Source organism: Phyllobates terribilis, unplaced genomic scaffold, assembly GCF_046119375.1.
Source record: "Phyllobates terribilis strain yellow unplaced genomic scaffold, ASM4611937v1 Scaffold_5__5_contigs__length_657084704, whole genome shotgun sequence".
Taxonomy (NCBI): Eukaryota; Metazoa; Chordata; class Amphibia; order Anura; family Dendrobatidae; genus Phyllobates; species Phyllobates terribilis.
In genome coordinates, this window is record NW_027362765.1 from 390,015,243 (window position 1) to 390,028,752 (window position 13,510).

The following is a 13,510-nucleotide window of genomic DNA, read 5'->3' on the forward strand; positions in this document are numbered from 1 at the left end:
AAATGATGATTTGGTGCCGGGTAGCTATTGGTCTGAGAGGTAGAGATTACCAGGCAATGGTAGAACCAGTTTACTCAGACAGTAGGCCCACCATCTTGACAGCACGGGGGGTGGTTAATGTACGCCATGGGAGGGTGCCCGTTCGCATAATCAATATCGGGAAGAGGGAAGTGTACCTGCCCCGGTATGCCACGCTAGCCAAATTATATACCATTAACCAAAATGCTATACAATCTGTGGAACCCTTGCCTCCATCTCACCCGGAGGAAGGTAACGGCTCTAAGAAAACAATGGAGGACTGGTGTCAGCAACTACATTTGGGTACTGACTCCACTCCCTCACACCAGAAACAGGGAGTCTATCGGGTGGTTCAAGAGTACGAGAGAGTGTTTAGTAAACACCCGTTAGACTTCGGGCGAGTCAAGGGGGTAGAACACCACATCCCCACGGGAGACCATCCTCCCATAAAAGAGAGGTATCGACCCGTACCCCCTGCACACTACCAACACGCCAAGGGGATGCTTAGAGACATGAAGGAGGCTGGGGTGATCAGGGATAGCTGTAGCCCCTGGGCAGCTCCACTAGTCTTAGTCAAAAAGAAAGACAACACCATGAGGATGTGTGTAGATTACCGGAAAATCAACCGTATCACACACAAGGATGCGTACCCCTTACCAAGGATAGAGGAGTCTTTGGCTGCTTTAAGATCTGCTAACTTCTTCTCTACCTTGGATCTCACTAGTGGGTACTGGCAGGTTCCTGTAGCAGAGGCGGACCGGGAGAAGACCGCATTCACCACCCCGATGGGACTTAGCGAGTTTACCTGTATGCCGTTCGGACTCTGCAACGCACCAGGAACCTTCCAACGATTAATGGAGTGCTGTCTGGGCCACAGAAACTTCGAGACGGTCCTGTTGTACCTGGACGATGTCATCGTATATTCTAAGACTTATGAGGACCACCTGAAACACCTGGCGGAAGTGTTCGAAGCTCTGGCAAGCTACAGCCTAAAGGTGAAACCCTCCAAGTGTCACCTCCTGAAACCAAAGGTGCAGTACCTGGGACACGTGGTGAGCGCTGACGGAGTGGCTCCCGACCCTGATAAGATCACCGCAATTAAGGAATGGCCAAGTCCCTCCAGTGTAAAGGAAGTGCGGCAGTTCCTCGGGTTGGTAGGCTACTACCGCAGGTTCATCCCCGGTTTCACCAAAAAGGCAGCTCCTATGCAGGACCTCCTGATAGGCCAGTCCCGGAAGGCCAAGAACCAGAAGCCGCCCTTCAGATGGGAGAAGTTGGAAGAAGAGTCCTTCCGCCAGCTGAAGATGGCCCTCACGGGGGATGAAATCCTGGCGTACCCGGATTACAGCCAGCCCTTTATCCTCTACACCGACGCAAGTAACATCGGGCTAGGAGCCGTGCTGTCCCAGATCCAGCAGGGGAAAGAGCGAGTAATCGCTTACGCCAGCCGAAAACTGCGACCCACCGAAAGAAACCCTGAGAATTACAGCTCATTTAAGCTAGAGTTCCTGGCAGTGGTGTGGGCAGTCACCGAACGCTTTAAGCACTACCTCGCTTCTTCCCGGTTCATCGTGTACACGGATAACAACCCGTTGACACACCTGGACACGGCAAGACTCGGTGCCCTAGAGCAGAGATGGATGGCCCGCCTGTCCAACTACGAGTTCACCATCAAATACCGGGCAGGACGCTCCAATACCAACGCGGACGCCCTGTCCAGGATGCCAAACCTACCGGACGTAGGAGAAGATCCAGAGGGACTGGAAGAAGTCGAACTCCCCGCGTTTCACCGTCATGGGACTATCCAGTATTCCCATCGGGTAAGGAGTAAGCAAGGCGCTACGCTTAACCCCTTACCTCACTACAACTGGGCGGAAACGCAAGACAGTGACCCTGCCGTCCGGCTGGTGAAGGAGATGCTGACTCGGCCAGAGGCTCGCCTTGACCCAGACGCTCCGAAGGAAGCCAAGCAACTGTGGGCAGAAAAGAGTAGACTGTTCCTTTACAAGGGGAAGTTGTGCCGCAGGATGGTTAACTCCCGGACGCATGAACTAATCTGGCAAGTAGTGGTGCCACGACGAGACGCAGCCATGGTGATGGAGGCATACCACGATGGAGCTGGGCATTTCGGATGGAAGAAGCTGGAGTTCCTGCTGCGCGGGCGGTTCCATTGGGTAGGCATGAGGGGAACCATCGAGAGGTGGTGCAGAGACTGTGGCCCGTGCAACCTGAGGAGGAAGGACCGTGCCAGCCAGAAGACTCCCCTGCAGTCCATCGTCACCCGGCAGCCGTTGGAACTGGTAGCCTTGGATCATGTAAAACTGACCCCAAGCAGAAGTGGCTACGTCTACGCACTAACCATCGTGGATCACTACTCCCGGTTCTTGGTTGTCGTCCCCGTCAAGGACTTAACAGCTCGAACAGCAGCTAGAGCCTTCCAGCAGCATTTCTGCCGTCCACACGGGTACCCGGACCAAGTGTTGACAGACCAGGGACCTGCCTTTGAAGCGGAGGTCTTCCAAGAATTCTGCACTCTGTATGGCTGCCGGAAGATAAGGACGACACCCTATCATCCGCAAACTAATGGACTTTGTGAGAAAATGAACCAGGTGGTGATAGACCTTCTGAAAACATTGCCCCTGGAAGAACGCAGTCTGTGGCCTGAGAGGCTGCCCGACCTAGTGGACCTATACAACCACATCCCGGTAGGTTCCACCAACTGTACCCCGGCTTACCTGATGAGGGCAAGACCTGGGAAGCTACCTGTTTCATAGTTTATAAGGCCGAAAAAAGACAATCGTCCATCCAGTTCAGCCTATTTCTTGTGCACTGCAGCTATTCCGCAGCGTTGATCCAGGGGAAGGCAACAAAAAAACATGCGGTATAGGCCAATTTACATCATTGAGGAAAAATTCACTTCCCGACACCAATCTGGCAGTCAGATTAAATCCCTGGATTAATTAACTAAGCATAAGATGTAATTTTATTGTTCTCAAGAAAGGCGTCCAGGCCTCTCTTGAACTCGTTAAGTGAGTTGGACATCACCACTTCCTCTCCCAGAGAGTTCCAGAGTCTCACGGCTCTGACCGTAAAGAATCCCCTTCTATGCTGGTGCAGGAACCTCCTTTCCTCCAGACGCATAGTGTGCCCTCTCGTCTTTGTCACCATCCTTGGTATAAACAGGTCATGGGAGAGATCTCTGTACTGCCCCCTGATGTATTTATACATGTTTATGAGGTCTCCCCTAAGCCTTCTCTTTTCCAACGTAAATAGGCCTAATTTTGACAACCTCTCTGGGTATTCTAGTCCCTCCATTCCCTTTATTACCTTAGTCGCCCTCCTTTGTACCCTCTCTAGCTCCAATATGTCTTTCCTGAGCACCGGAGCCCAGAACTGTGCACAATATTCTAAGTGCGGCCTTACCAGCGCTTTATACAGAGGAAGAACAATGTTCTCATCACATGCTCCTATTCCTCTTCTGATGCATGCCATGACTCTATTTGCCTTCGCAGCTGCTGCCTGACACTGGGCACTCCAATTTAATTTGCTATTAACCAAGACGCCCAGGTCCTTCTCCATGTCAGATTTCCCCAACGGTTTCCCATTTAATATGTATGGGTGACTGCTGTTTTTCTTTCCCATGTGCATGACCTTACATTTATCGGCATTGAACCCCATTTGCCATTTTTTGGCCCAACTCCCCAATTTATCTAAATCCTCCTGTAGCTGTGCCCTATCCTCATCTGTATTAACTACTTTACAAAGTTTAGTATCTGTTATGTTCTGCTACCAGAGCTAAGGAAAGAGAGGAGATCTGTCCCTACTATAGGACTCAGCTGAATCCCTACGATGTAACAGGGAACCTGATCCTGCGATCAGACCTGCTAAAGTCCTAATCTAGTCTGTACGAAGACCTATAGATGTGGGGAGGGAATCCCTACAAGTACTAAGGACTGGGAGGAATATGGGACACCTCCTAACAGAAATAGTAGCAGAAAGACGAACAAACAAAATAGATTGAACATAGAGGTCCGTAGACCAAGCAAACTAACAGAGTTAGATACAGAGCACAGGCTAGCTAGAAAGTAGATATACAATGAAGTCCAGCAAAGCCAGAAGGGCGGAGCAGGATTAAATAGGCCAACAAGGTCATGTGACCAGCAAAGGAAAAAAAACCTAACAGCAAGGTTCTAACAGTACCCCCCCTTCTAAGAGGATCCTCCGGATCCCCTAGGACCAGGCTTATCAGGAAATCTCCTGTGAAACGCTCTGATAAGTCTGGACGCGGAAACATCATCTGACCTCACCCAAGAGTTATCCTCGGGTCCGAAACCTTTCCAGGCCACAAGATACTGCAAACTACCTCTATACCGTCTAGAGTCAAGGATGCGAGAAATTTCATATTCCCCGTCCTCCACCACCGGAGGAACAGAGGCAGAGGCGTCACCATCCGACACAACAGCTTTTTTTAACAGAGAGACATGAAAGACTGGATTAATTCTCCAGGAGGTAGGAACCTCCAACCTAACAGCAGATTGGTTGACAACCTGAAGCACCTTAAAGGGCCCTACAAACTTGGGACCCAATTTCTTAGAAGGAATCCTCAACCGCAGATTCCTAGAGGACAACCAAACCATGTCACCAACAGCGAACAAAACCTCCTGTCGTTTCCTATCAAAGTAGTCTTTAGATTTTCTGTTGGCCTCCTGAAGATTACCACACACATCCGTCCAAACTCTTTCCAAATCACCGGAAAAATTCTCCTCCTCAGGCACGGCAGATCCCAACTTGGAGAACGACCCAAACGACGGATGTCTCCCAGAACAACAAAAAAAAGGCGAACAACCAGCAGAAGAAGATGTATGATTGTTCAGAGCAAATTCGGCAAGTGGCAGAAACTCAGACCACCCCTCTTGATTGTCTGCCACAAAACAACGCAAGAACTGCTCAACATCCTGGTTTTTCCTTTCTGTCTGGCCATTAGATTCAGGATGATATCCGGACGAAAACGACAAATGAATTCCCAACCTGTCACAAAAGGCACGCCAAAAACGAGCCACGAACTGAGGACCCCTATCAGAAACAATGTCAGTAGGAACGCCATGAAGTCTGACAATTTCCTTGACAAAGGCCTTAGCGAGAGTTTTAGCGCAGGGCAGTTTGACGAAGGGAACCAAGTGACACATCTTGCTAAAACGGTCCACGACCACCCAGATGACAGAAAATCCCTCAGAGGGGGGAAGGTCAGTTATAAAGTCCATAGCCAAATGTGTCCAAGGAGCACTGGGGACCTCCAAAGGACAAAGCAACCCCGCAGCAGGAGTATGTGAGGACTTAGATCTAGCACATATAGTACATTGGCGCACCCACTTAATGACTTCCTTCTGCCATCCAGGCCACCAAAAACTGCGACCCACCAGTCTCTTGGTCTCAGAGATTCCGGGATGACCTGCCAACCGAGATTCGTGACACTCAACAAACAAATCTCTCCTAAAGGTCCCAGGCACAAACAACCTCCCATGAGGAGTGTTAGATGGGGCATTCTCCTGAGCTTTAAGAATCTCATCTTCCAAAACGGAGTCTAAAGCAGCTATCACAACACCTTCTTGTAAAATGTTTTCCTCTTTCTCAGCACCGACTATGGGAGAAAAACTGCGAGACAAGGCATCCGCCTTAACATTCTTAGTACCAGGGATGTAAGTAACGGAGAAATTAAACCGCGAGAAAAACAGTGCCCACCTAGCCTGACGGGCATTCAGGCGCTTGGCAGCGTCAAGATATATCAGATTTTTATGATCCGTAAGAACCTGAACAGGAAATTCCGCACCTTCCAAGAAGTGGCGCCAGTGTTCAAATGCGAGTTTAATAGCCAATAATTCCCGATTACCAATATCGTAATTCAATTCAGTCTCCGAAAATTTTTTTGAAAAAAAAGCACAGGGATGTAATCCATCCCCGTTATCCTGAGACAATACTGCGCCAACCCCCACAGAGGAAGCATCAACCTCAACCAAAAACGGCCTAGTAACATCAGGCTGCATAAGGATGGGAGCAGAGGTGAACCTCTCCTTGAGATACACAAAAGCTTCAATGGCCTCAGAAGACCACTGAACCGCATCAGCCCCTTTCCTGGTGAGATCAGTCAGAGGTTTGACAATACTAGAAAAATTTTTTATGAATTTTCTATAGTAATTGGCGAAACCCAAAAACCTCTGTATCGATTTCAAACCAATAGGCCTAGGCCATTCCTGCACAGCCTGAACCTTAACCGGATCCATCTCAAAACCTTTGCTGGAGATAATGTAGCCCAAAAAACTAATTCTCTGTACAGCGAACTCACATTTCTCCAGCTTAGCAAAAAGCGAATTGTCCATTAATAACTGTAATACCTCACGCACGCTCCGCCAATGAGACTCCAGATCTGGCGAATAAATCAAAATGTCATCCAAATACACAACCACATTTTTACCGATCAAAGGTCTAAGGATGTCATTAATCAGATTTTGAAAAAATGCAGGAGCATTAGTAAGACCAAAAGGCATAACCAGATTCTCAAAATGACCCACAGGAGTGTTAAAAGCAGTCTTCCATTCATCACCCTCCTTCATGCGCAACAGATTGTATGCCCCCTTAAGGTCAATTTTAGAGAACCACTTGGCCCCCAATAACTGGTTAAACAGATCAGGAATCAATGGCAGTGGGTAAGGATTGTGTACCGTAATTTTGTTAATCTCACGAAAATCCAGACAAGGACGTAAACCGCCGTCCTTTTTTTTTACAAAAAAAAATCCAACCGCCACAGGAGACTTAGAGGGCCTAATGTGACCGGCGGCCAAACTTGTTTGTATGTATTCCTCCAAAGCCTTCCTCTCAGGAATAGTAAGGTTAAATAAACGACTTTTAGGAAGAGTCGCTCCAGGGACAAATTCAATAGAACAATCATAGTCTCTATGGGGAGGCAAAACCTGCGATTCCTTCTCAGAAAAAACTCTCCAAAAATCCTGAATAGGAACAGGCAATTCTCCCCTATCCAAAGCTGCAATACGCCCGTTACAACACTTGTCATAACATTTATGGCTCCAGGATTTAATTTCACTGGTAGACCAATCCAGTACAGGATTGTGAAATTTTAACCAGGGCAAACCCAATATTACTGGAGAAGGCAAGTTATTCAACACTACCAAATCCAATTTCTCATGGTGAACACCATTAATAGTGAGAGGAAATTCACTGACCTTGAGAGTAATATTCTTCAAAGGGGAGCCATCCACAGAAACCACAGCAATGGGGGATGATAAAGGTTCAGGTTTTAAATTGAGTTTTTCCACGAATCCCCCATCAATTACATTCAGTGTAGACCCGCAATCAACAAACACCCGAAATTCCATCAATTTTTCCTGAGCAATCGTGGAAGCAGCTAAAAATATACCCTTGGAATTTAAACAGGCAATACGGGCGTGACTGACCATTTTTTTTTCTTTCTTCATACGAAGCTCACAGCCTTTAATCAAATGACCAGATTTTCCGCAATAGTAACACAAGCCTTCCGAAAAACGACGGTCTTTTTCTTGAGAGCGAGGTGCCCCCGATCCAATCTCCATCGGTTCACCACTGTTAGTACACACATTATCATAACCAGAAACTGACATAGCAGAGGATTTGCTCTCATTAACCCTAGCACGCAGTCTTCTATCCACCCGTATAGCTAATTGCATAGCCTGTTGCAAATCCTCAGGTGTAGGATAAGCAATTAGCAGGTCTTTAACCCTTTCACTGAGCCCAGCAAGAAATAGACTTTTCAGAGCAGAATCGTTCCACCCTGTTTGAGTGGACCAACGACGAAAATGTGTACAATATTTTTCAACATTACCCGATCCTTGTTTTAGACGTCTCAACTCAGTCTCAGCTGATGCCACACGGTCAGGATCATCATATAATAGTCCTAAAGCAGAAAAAAAAACTATCCACTGATCTGAAGCATGTATCACTAGGTTGCAAAGAAAAGGCCCACTCCTGAGGCTCTTTGCGCAAAAGTGACATTATGAACCCTACGCGCTGGGATTCATCCCCAGAGGACTTGGGTCTCAAACGAAAATACAATAAGCAAGCATTTTTAAATGAAAAAAATTCTCGATGTTCACCAAAAAATAAATCCGGCAAACATACCTTAGGCTCCAAGAAATATGCTCCAGGACAGTTACTCACGTGCTGACGGAGCTCGGCCACTTCCAGAGAGAGTCCCTGCAGGTGTTTAGCCAAATCCTGAACCGACACCATGATGGAACAAAAAAAATCTTTCCTTAGAGAATTTGCAGGCTGGACTTACTGTTATGTTCTGCTACCAGAGCTAAGGAAAGAGAGGAGATCTGTCCCTACTATAGGACTCAGCTGAATCCCTACGATGTAACAGGGAACCTGATCCTGCGATCAGACCTGCTAAAGTCCTAATCTAGTCTGTACGAAGACCTATAGATGTGGGGAGGGAATCCCTACAAGTACTAAGGACTGGGAGGAATATGGGACACCTCCTAACAGAAATAGTAGCAGAAAGACGAACAAACAAAATAGATTGAACATAGAGGTCCGTAGACCAAGCAAACTAACAGAGTTAGATACAGAGCACAGGCTAGCTAGAAAGTAGATATACAATGAAGTCCAGCAAAGCCAGAAGGGCGGAGCAGGATTAAATAGGCCAACAAGGTCATGTGACCAGCAAAGGAAAAAAAACCTAACAGCAAGGTTCTAACAGTATCATCTGCAAATATTGCTATTTTACTGTTGACCTGGAGATGGGAGTCCTGACACCCGAGGACACTTCACCAGAAGCAGACTGGGACACAGAGAGGCAGCAGCAGTACCGGAAAGTACAGGAGAGCGTGGAGCGAAGTCTCTGTCAAGCTAGGGAAAGACAAGAGAAAACTTACAACCAGTGTGCTCCCGCTGTTCCCCTGGTACCCGGAGAGCAGGTCTTGAAGAGGAAAAGGCGGCTCCACAAGTTGGACGACCAGTGGGAGAAGGACCCGTACATCGTACTGCCCTCAAGCCACGACAACCCAAAGGTCTGTACCATCAGTAAAGACGGAGGGGAAACCACAACCATTGTATCCCGGGATCACCTGAAGAAGTGTCCCGAACAGCTACGGAACCCTGAAGAGGAACAAGAAGACCCTCGACCCGTAGAGGAAAGGGAAGATATGGTTAGTACTGTGCTCGGAGACTTCCCTCGGTCTTGGACTCAAGTCAATGGCGCAGTTGTGGTACCCGTACTCACCTTCCTCCAACCAGCATCCCAAGCACCTACGGAGCAACAGCTAGAGCTGGAAGAACAGCCGGTCCAGGAGGCAGAAGACCCCACACCAGCAGACCAGGAGGATCAACCCTCTGCTTATAGTGAACCTGCCATGCCTCTAGTGAGCCAAAGGGCCCGTGGACAGCTGCCCAGTTTACCCTTGACAGTTCCTACACCCTGTAGTTCGGGGCTAGACAGTCAGCTCCGTAGGTCCACTAGGGCCACTAGAGGCCAGTTACCCGCACGATGGAGGATTTGAAGTGTATAAGTTGTTTTATTTATGGTTACCTGTTTTTCTTGTTGCTTGTAAATAATTATGTGTTTCTAGTTATTTTTAGGCGTCCTTGGTGGATTTACCGGGAATCCTTGTACAATTAGTTGGAGCGTAACCCAGGATGGACTAAAAGACTGATAAGGACTCGGGGCAGGACAGACCCCTACCTGGTTACGTCTCCCTGTTTTGGTGAAATGGACACCTTTGTTTTCTTCAAAACTGCACCCGGTTGCGGACACGCCGTAACCATCTTTATGTGTTTTTCTTATTGTATTATTATTGTTTATACCTTGTTATGTTTTTTCTAAAAATATGTTTAGTCCCGGAGTACTAAAGTTCACTAGGGGGGAATGTGACACCCCAGGGGTCTGGTTGCCACAGTGATAGAGATATTACGTCTGAGAGCAGGTGGGAGGTCTCTTGGTCAGGGATCCTATGCATGCCACACCTCCTGCCCAGTCCTGGGAGGGGAAGAACTTCCCCTATATAAACCTAGGGCTGAGGCAGGGTTAGGGAGTAGAGAAGAAGTAGAGACAGAGAAAAGAAGCAAATATAGGAACAGAACATCAGGAGCTCTGTGGGAGCAGTGTTACAAGGAGTCAGGGGCTGGCAGCTGCAGAGCTCGCCGTGACTGAGAAGATTTCTTACCGGACCCGGAGTCCGAGGCTGTGGGGACTAATCTTTACCCAGCAGCAGAATCCGTCAGGCAGGGGATTCCAGGTCCTCTGGCCAAGAAATCCGAAGGCACGGTCACACGCATGGGACCAGCACCGCCGTCGTGGAGCGGAAGCTACTAGAAGGCCCCGAGTCACCGGCCATACGGGTGAGCACCACACGGTACACTGAGGGACGTGGGCTACTTATACCCGCCTCTAGCAAGGTAGCCAGAAGAGTACAGTTAGTTTGGGAGGCCTACAACTCCGCCTGGCCAGGGGAGATCCCATCTGCTCAAGGACTGACCAGGCCCCAATCGCTAGCCAGTACTCCGGGAGGGTCTATCTTTGTCACCAGTAAAGACCCTGAACTACACCGTACCGTCTCCGAGTGGTTCCTGCTACCCCCATCATCCACGTCGGCTGCCCTGAGGCCATACCCCTCCCGTTGGGGGTTATACTATCACGCTGCATAATCCTACCACCGGCCTCAGCGGTCTGCCCTGCAGCAGCAGCTCCTTAGCTGTACTCAACGGGTGGCGTAGTCGTCCAACATCTACCGCTGATACATCGCCGCTCAGTTTGACTCCCTGGGCACGGACCGGGTCACCGCCACGAGACTACAACCCTCAACAGATCCGGCTCCGGGTAAGCTCCCGCGTGCGCAATGCAGCACGACACAGGCCCAGGGGCGCGTCAGATGAAAGAGGGATGACAGATGGACGACAGCGGGACGACGGGAACGGCAGATGGATGATGGGGACGGCAGAGGGATGACAGATGGACGACGGGGACAACAGAGGGACGACAGATGGATGAAAGAGGGATGGCAGATGGACGACGGGGACGGCAGATGGACGACAGGGGGACAACAGCGGGATGACAGAGGGACGACAGATGGACGGCAGATGGACGACGGGGACAACAGCGGGATGACAGAGGGACGACGGGGACAACAGCGGGATGACAGAGGGACGACAGATGGATGAAAGAGGGATGACAGATGGACGACGGGGACGACAGATGGATGACAGCGGGACGACAGAGGGACGACTGGGACGACAGATGGATGACAGCGGGACGCGACAGGGGGACGACAGAGGGACAACAGCAGGAGGACAGCGAGGAAACACGTTACAAGACAACGGGTCTTGTATAACGTCAAACAAATTACTTGATATGCAAATACAAGGACAAGTCTACCAGTATCCAGAGAGTTACAGTGAAGGTTTTTAGTAGTCGGTCAGAGATGCTTGAAAACACAAGATACATAGTATATAATTTTGATTATTCCCAACAGGGAAAGAGGTGTTAGAGATGGGGATCCTGCGTCACGCAGGTGGATTTAGGATTTGCATGAGATCTCAGAGGTGAAGTTTCAACTAGGACAGACTCACAGGTATGTCTCAATAGGATCCTAGTTTATTATTAGACATACTGGGTTTTTATAGGATCTTGTAAGGGATAAGGTTACGTAAAACAACATATGGTACTTGGCAGACACTTAGGTCAAACACAATTACTTGTCAAACTATTATCAGTTTACTATGATGGATGATGAAGGAGATGTCCGTTCTCACAAATAAAACTGTATGAAACTGTCAAACCTTGGCTAACCACTTGTCCTTGGGAGGAATCCTAAAATACCATTGATAGAACATTTAGGGAGTTTTTCCTTGAATTGATATTTCCAAGAAGGGAATGTGACTTGGACTTGGACACAGATGATAATTATAGGACAATTTTTAAGTATGTATAAAGGCAGTGGCGTACCGCCAATGGCCGTGACTGCTATGGGGCCCATGAGCTGGGAGACTCGATGTCAGTGCCTGCATCGGGCCCCCCCGCACAGCCAGCAGTGCCCCCCACCCACATTCAACTGTACCGGCAGACGCTGATAAAGATGAAGGCATCATTCCCCTTCTGTGTCTGACGCAGCGGCGCAATGACGTCACTTCATCACATCACACTGGGTCAGGCAGTGGAGCTGAGGAGACGCGCTGCAGAGACCGAAGCAGTGGGGGAACGAGGAGCGGTAAGTATTTATTTGTTTAAATGTGGTGCCCATATTACTGGAGGACTGTGGCTGCACTATGCCCTATGGGGGCCGCATTGTTCTGTATGTAGGACCATGGGGGTGCATTGTACATTTTATTGCATGGAGGACCATGGGGGGTACATTTTATTGCATGGAGGATCATGGGGGTACATTTTATTGCATGGAGGACCATTGGAGGTGCATTATACTATATGGAAGGCTATGTGGGGCCATTATAATAGTTGGAGGGTTATGTGGGACCATTATACTGTATGCAAGCAATTATACAGTGTAAAGGTTTGTGTGGTGTTAAAGGACGAGGTTTTCCCTCCAAAAATATCAGTAATTAATGGGGGAACTCTCCTACTCCTCTATTGAGGTCCGATAATAACTATTAACATCAAACTTGATTATTAATAATTAATATCCACTAACGTTATCTGTGCCTTATACTATACACCAACTGAGACAAAACCGTGTGCTAATAAAAGGTATTTATTACACAAAAGTCTGCAGTTAATATACTACTATTTATCCCACTAACACAGTACACAATAATAATAACAATATACAATTCCCAATTACCTATTTTCCACCTATGTTTCCTAATCACTCATGCAATATCAGCCCACCCAATTATACTAACTTTCCCTATATATATTGTGTATAGATACAAGGATAGTAAGGTTAGTACAATATATGTAGGGCTAGTAAGTAAAGAGTTACAGGGGAAGAGAGATACTCAGCCATGTGTTAGGTCCATCTCTCCATGTCTCCAACTCAGTCCAAAAAGCAAAAAAGGGCAGCACATGAGTGCTCTGGGGTTTTTTAGTCCTGCACAGGAAATGAGGTGGTATTCCCCGCCCACTGGCTAAGATCTTTGTACATGTCCAGCCATACTCGCAAAACCTGTTTTAGTACATGGCTGGACAGTTTGTTGATCCTGCCCCCAACAGCAGCAAACAGACTGAAACACATAAGGAGATGGGGGCCAATATATACATGTACACTTATCTGCAAGCATGGCTAGCATACAGATACATATATACATGTACAACCTAGGACACTTCCCTTTACAATCCCCCTGTTGTCGAGAACACGACAATGAAATTTGAGGGAAGTGTTGTACTGGGATATATTTGCCTACTCAAGCCCCATTTATAAGTTGTGACAGTTCAGGATGAAATGAAGTATAATACTGCACTTAGGTACCTAGACATCAGCCATTACGGCCATCA

General features: G+C 48.0%; 1 protein-coding gene across 4 annotated transcripts in view; it reads right to left on the reverse strand.

Annotated features, from left to right (window-relative positions):
• The window catches only part of LOC141273314 (MMS19 nucleotide excision repair protein homolog), a 39,393-nt gene extending 26,259 nt beyond the window's left edge, over positions 1-13,134 (reverse strand). Inside the window, exon 1 of one of the 4 annotated variants that reach the window (XM_073684966.1) lies at positions 13,015-13,123. Coding sequence is in view for 2 of the 4 variants with exons in the window: in XM_073684964.1 (XP_073541065.1) it covers positions 12,999-13,022 (24 nt within the window). In the remaining 2 variants the exon portion in view is untranslated. Of the gene's footprint in view, positions 1-12,966 lie in introns of all 4 variants that reach the window. The other 3 variants (XM_073684967.1, XM_073684965.1, XM_073684964.1) reach the window with 3 other exon arrangements.
• Positions 13,135-13,510: the final 376 nt, after the last annotated feature.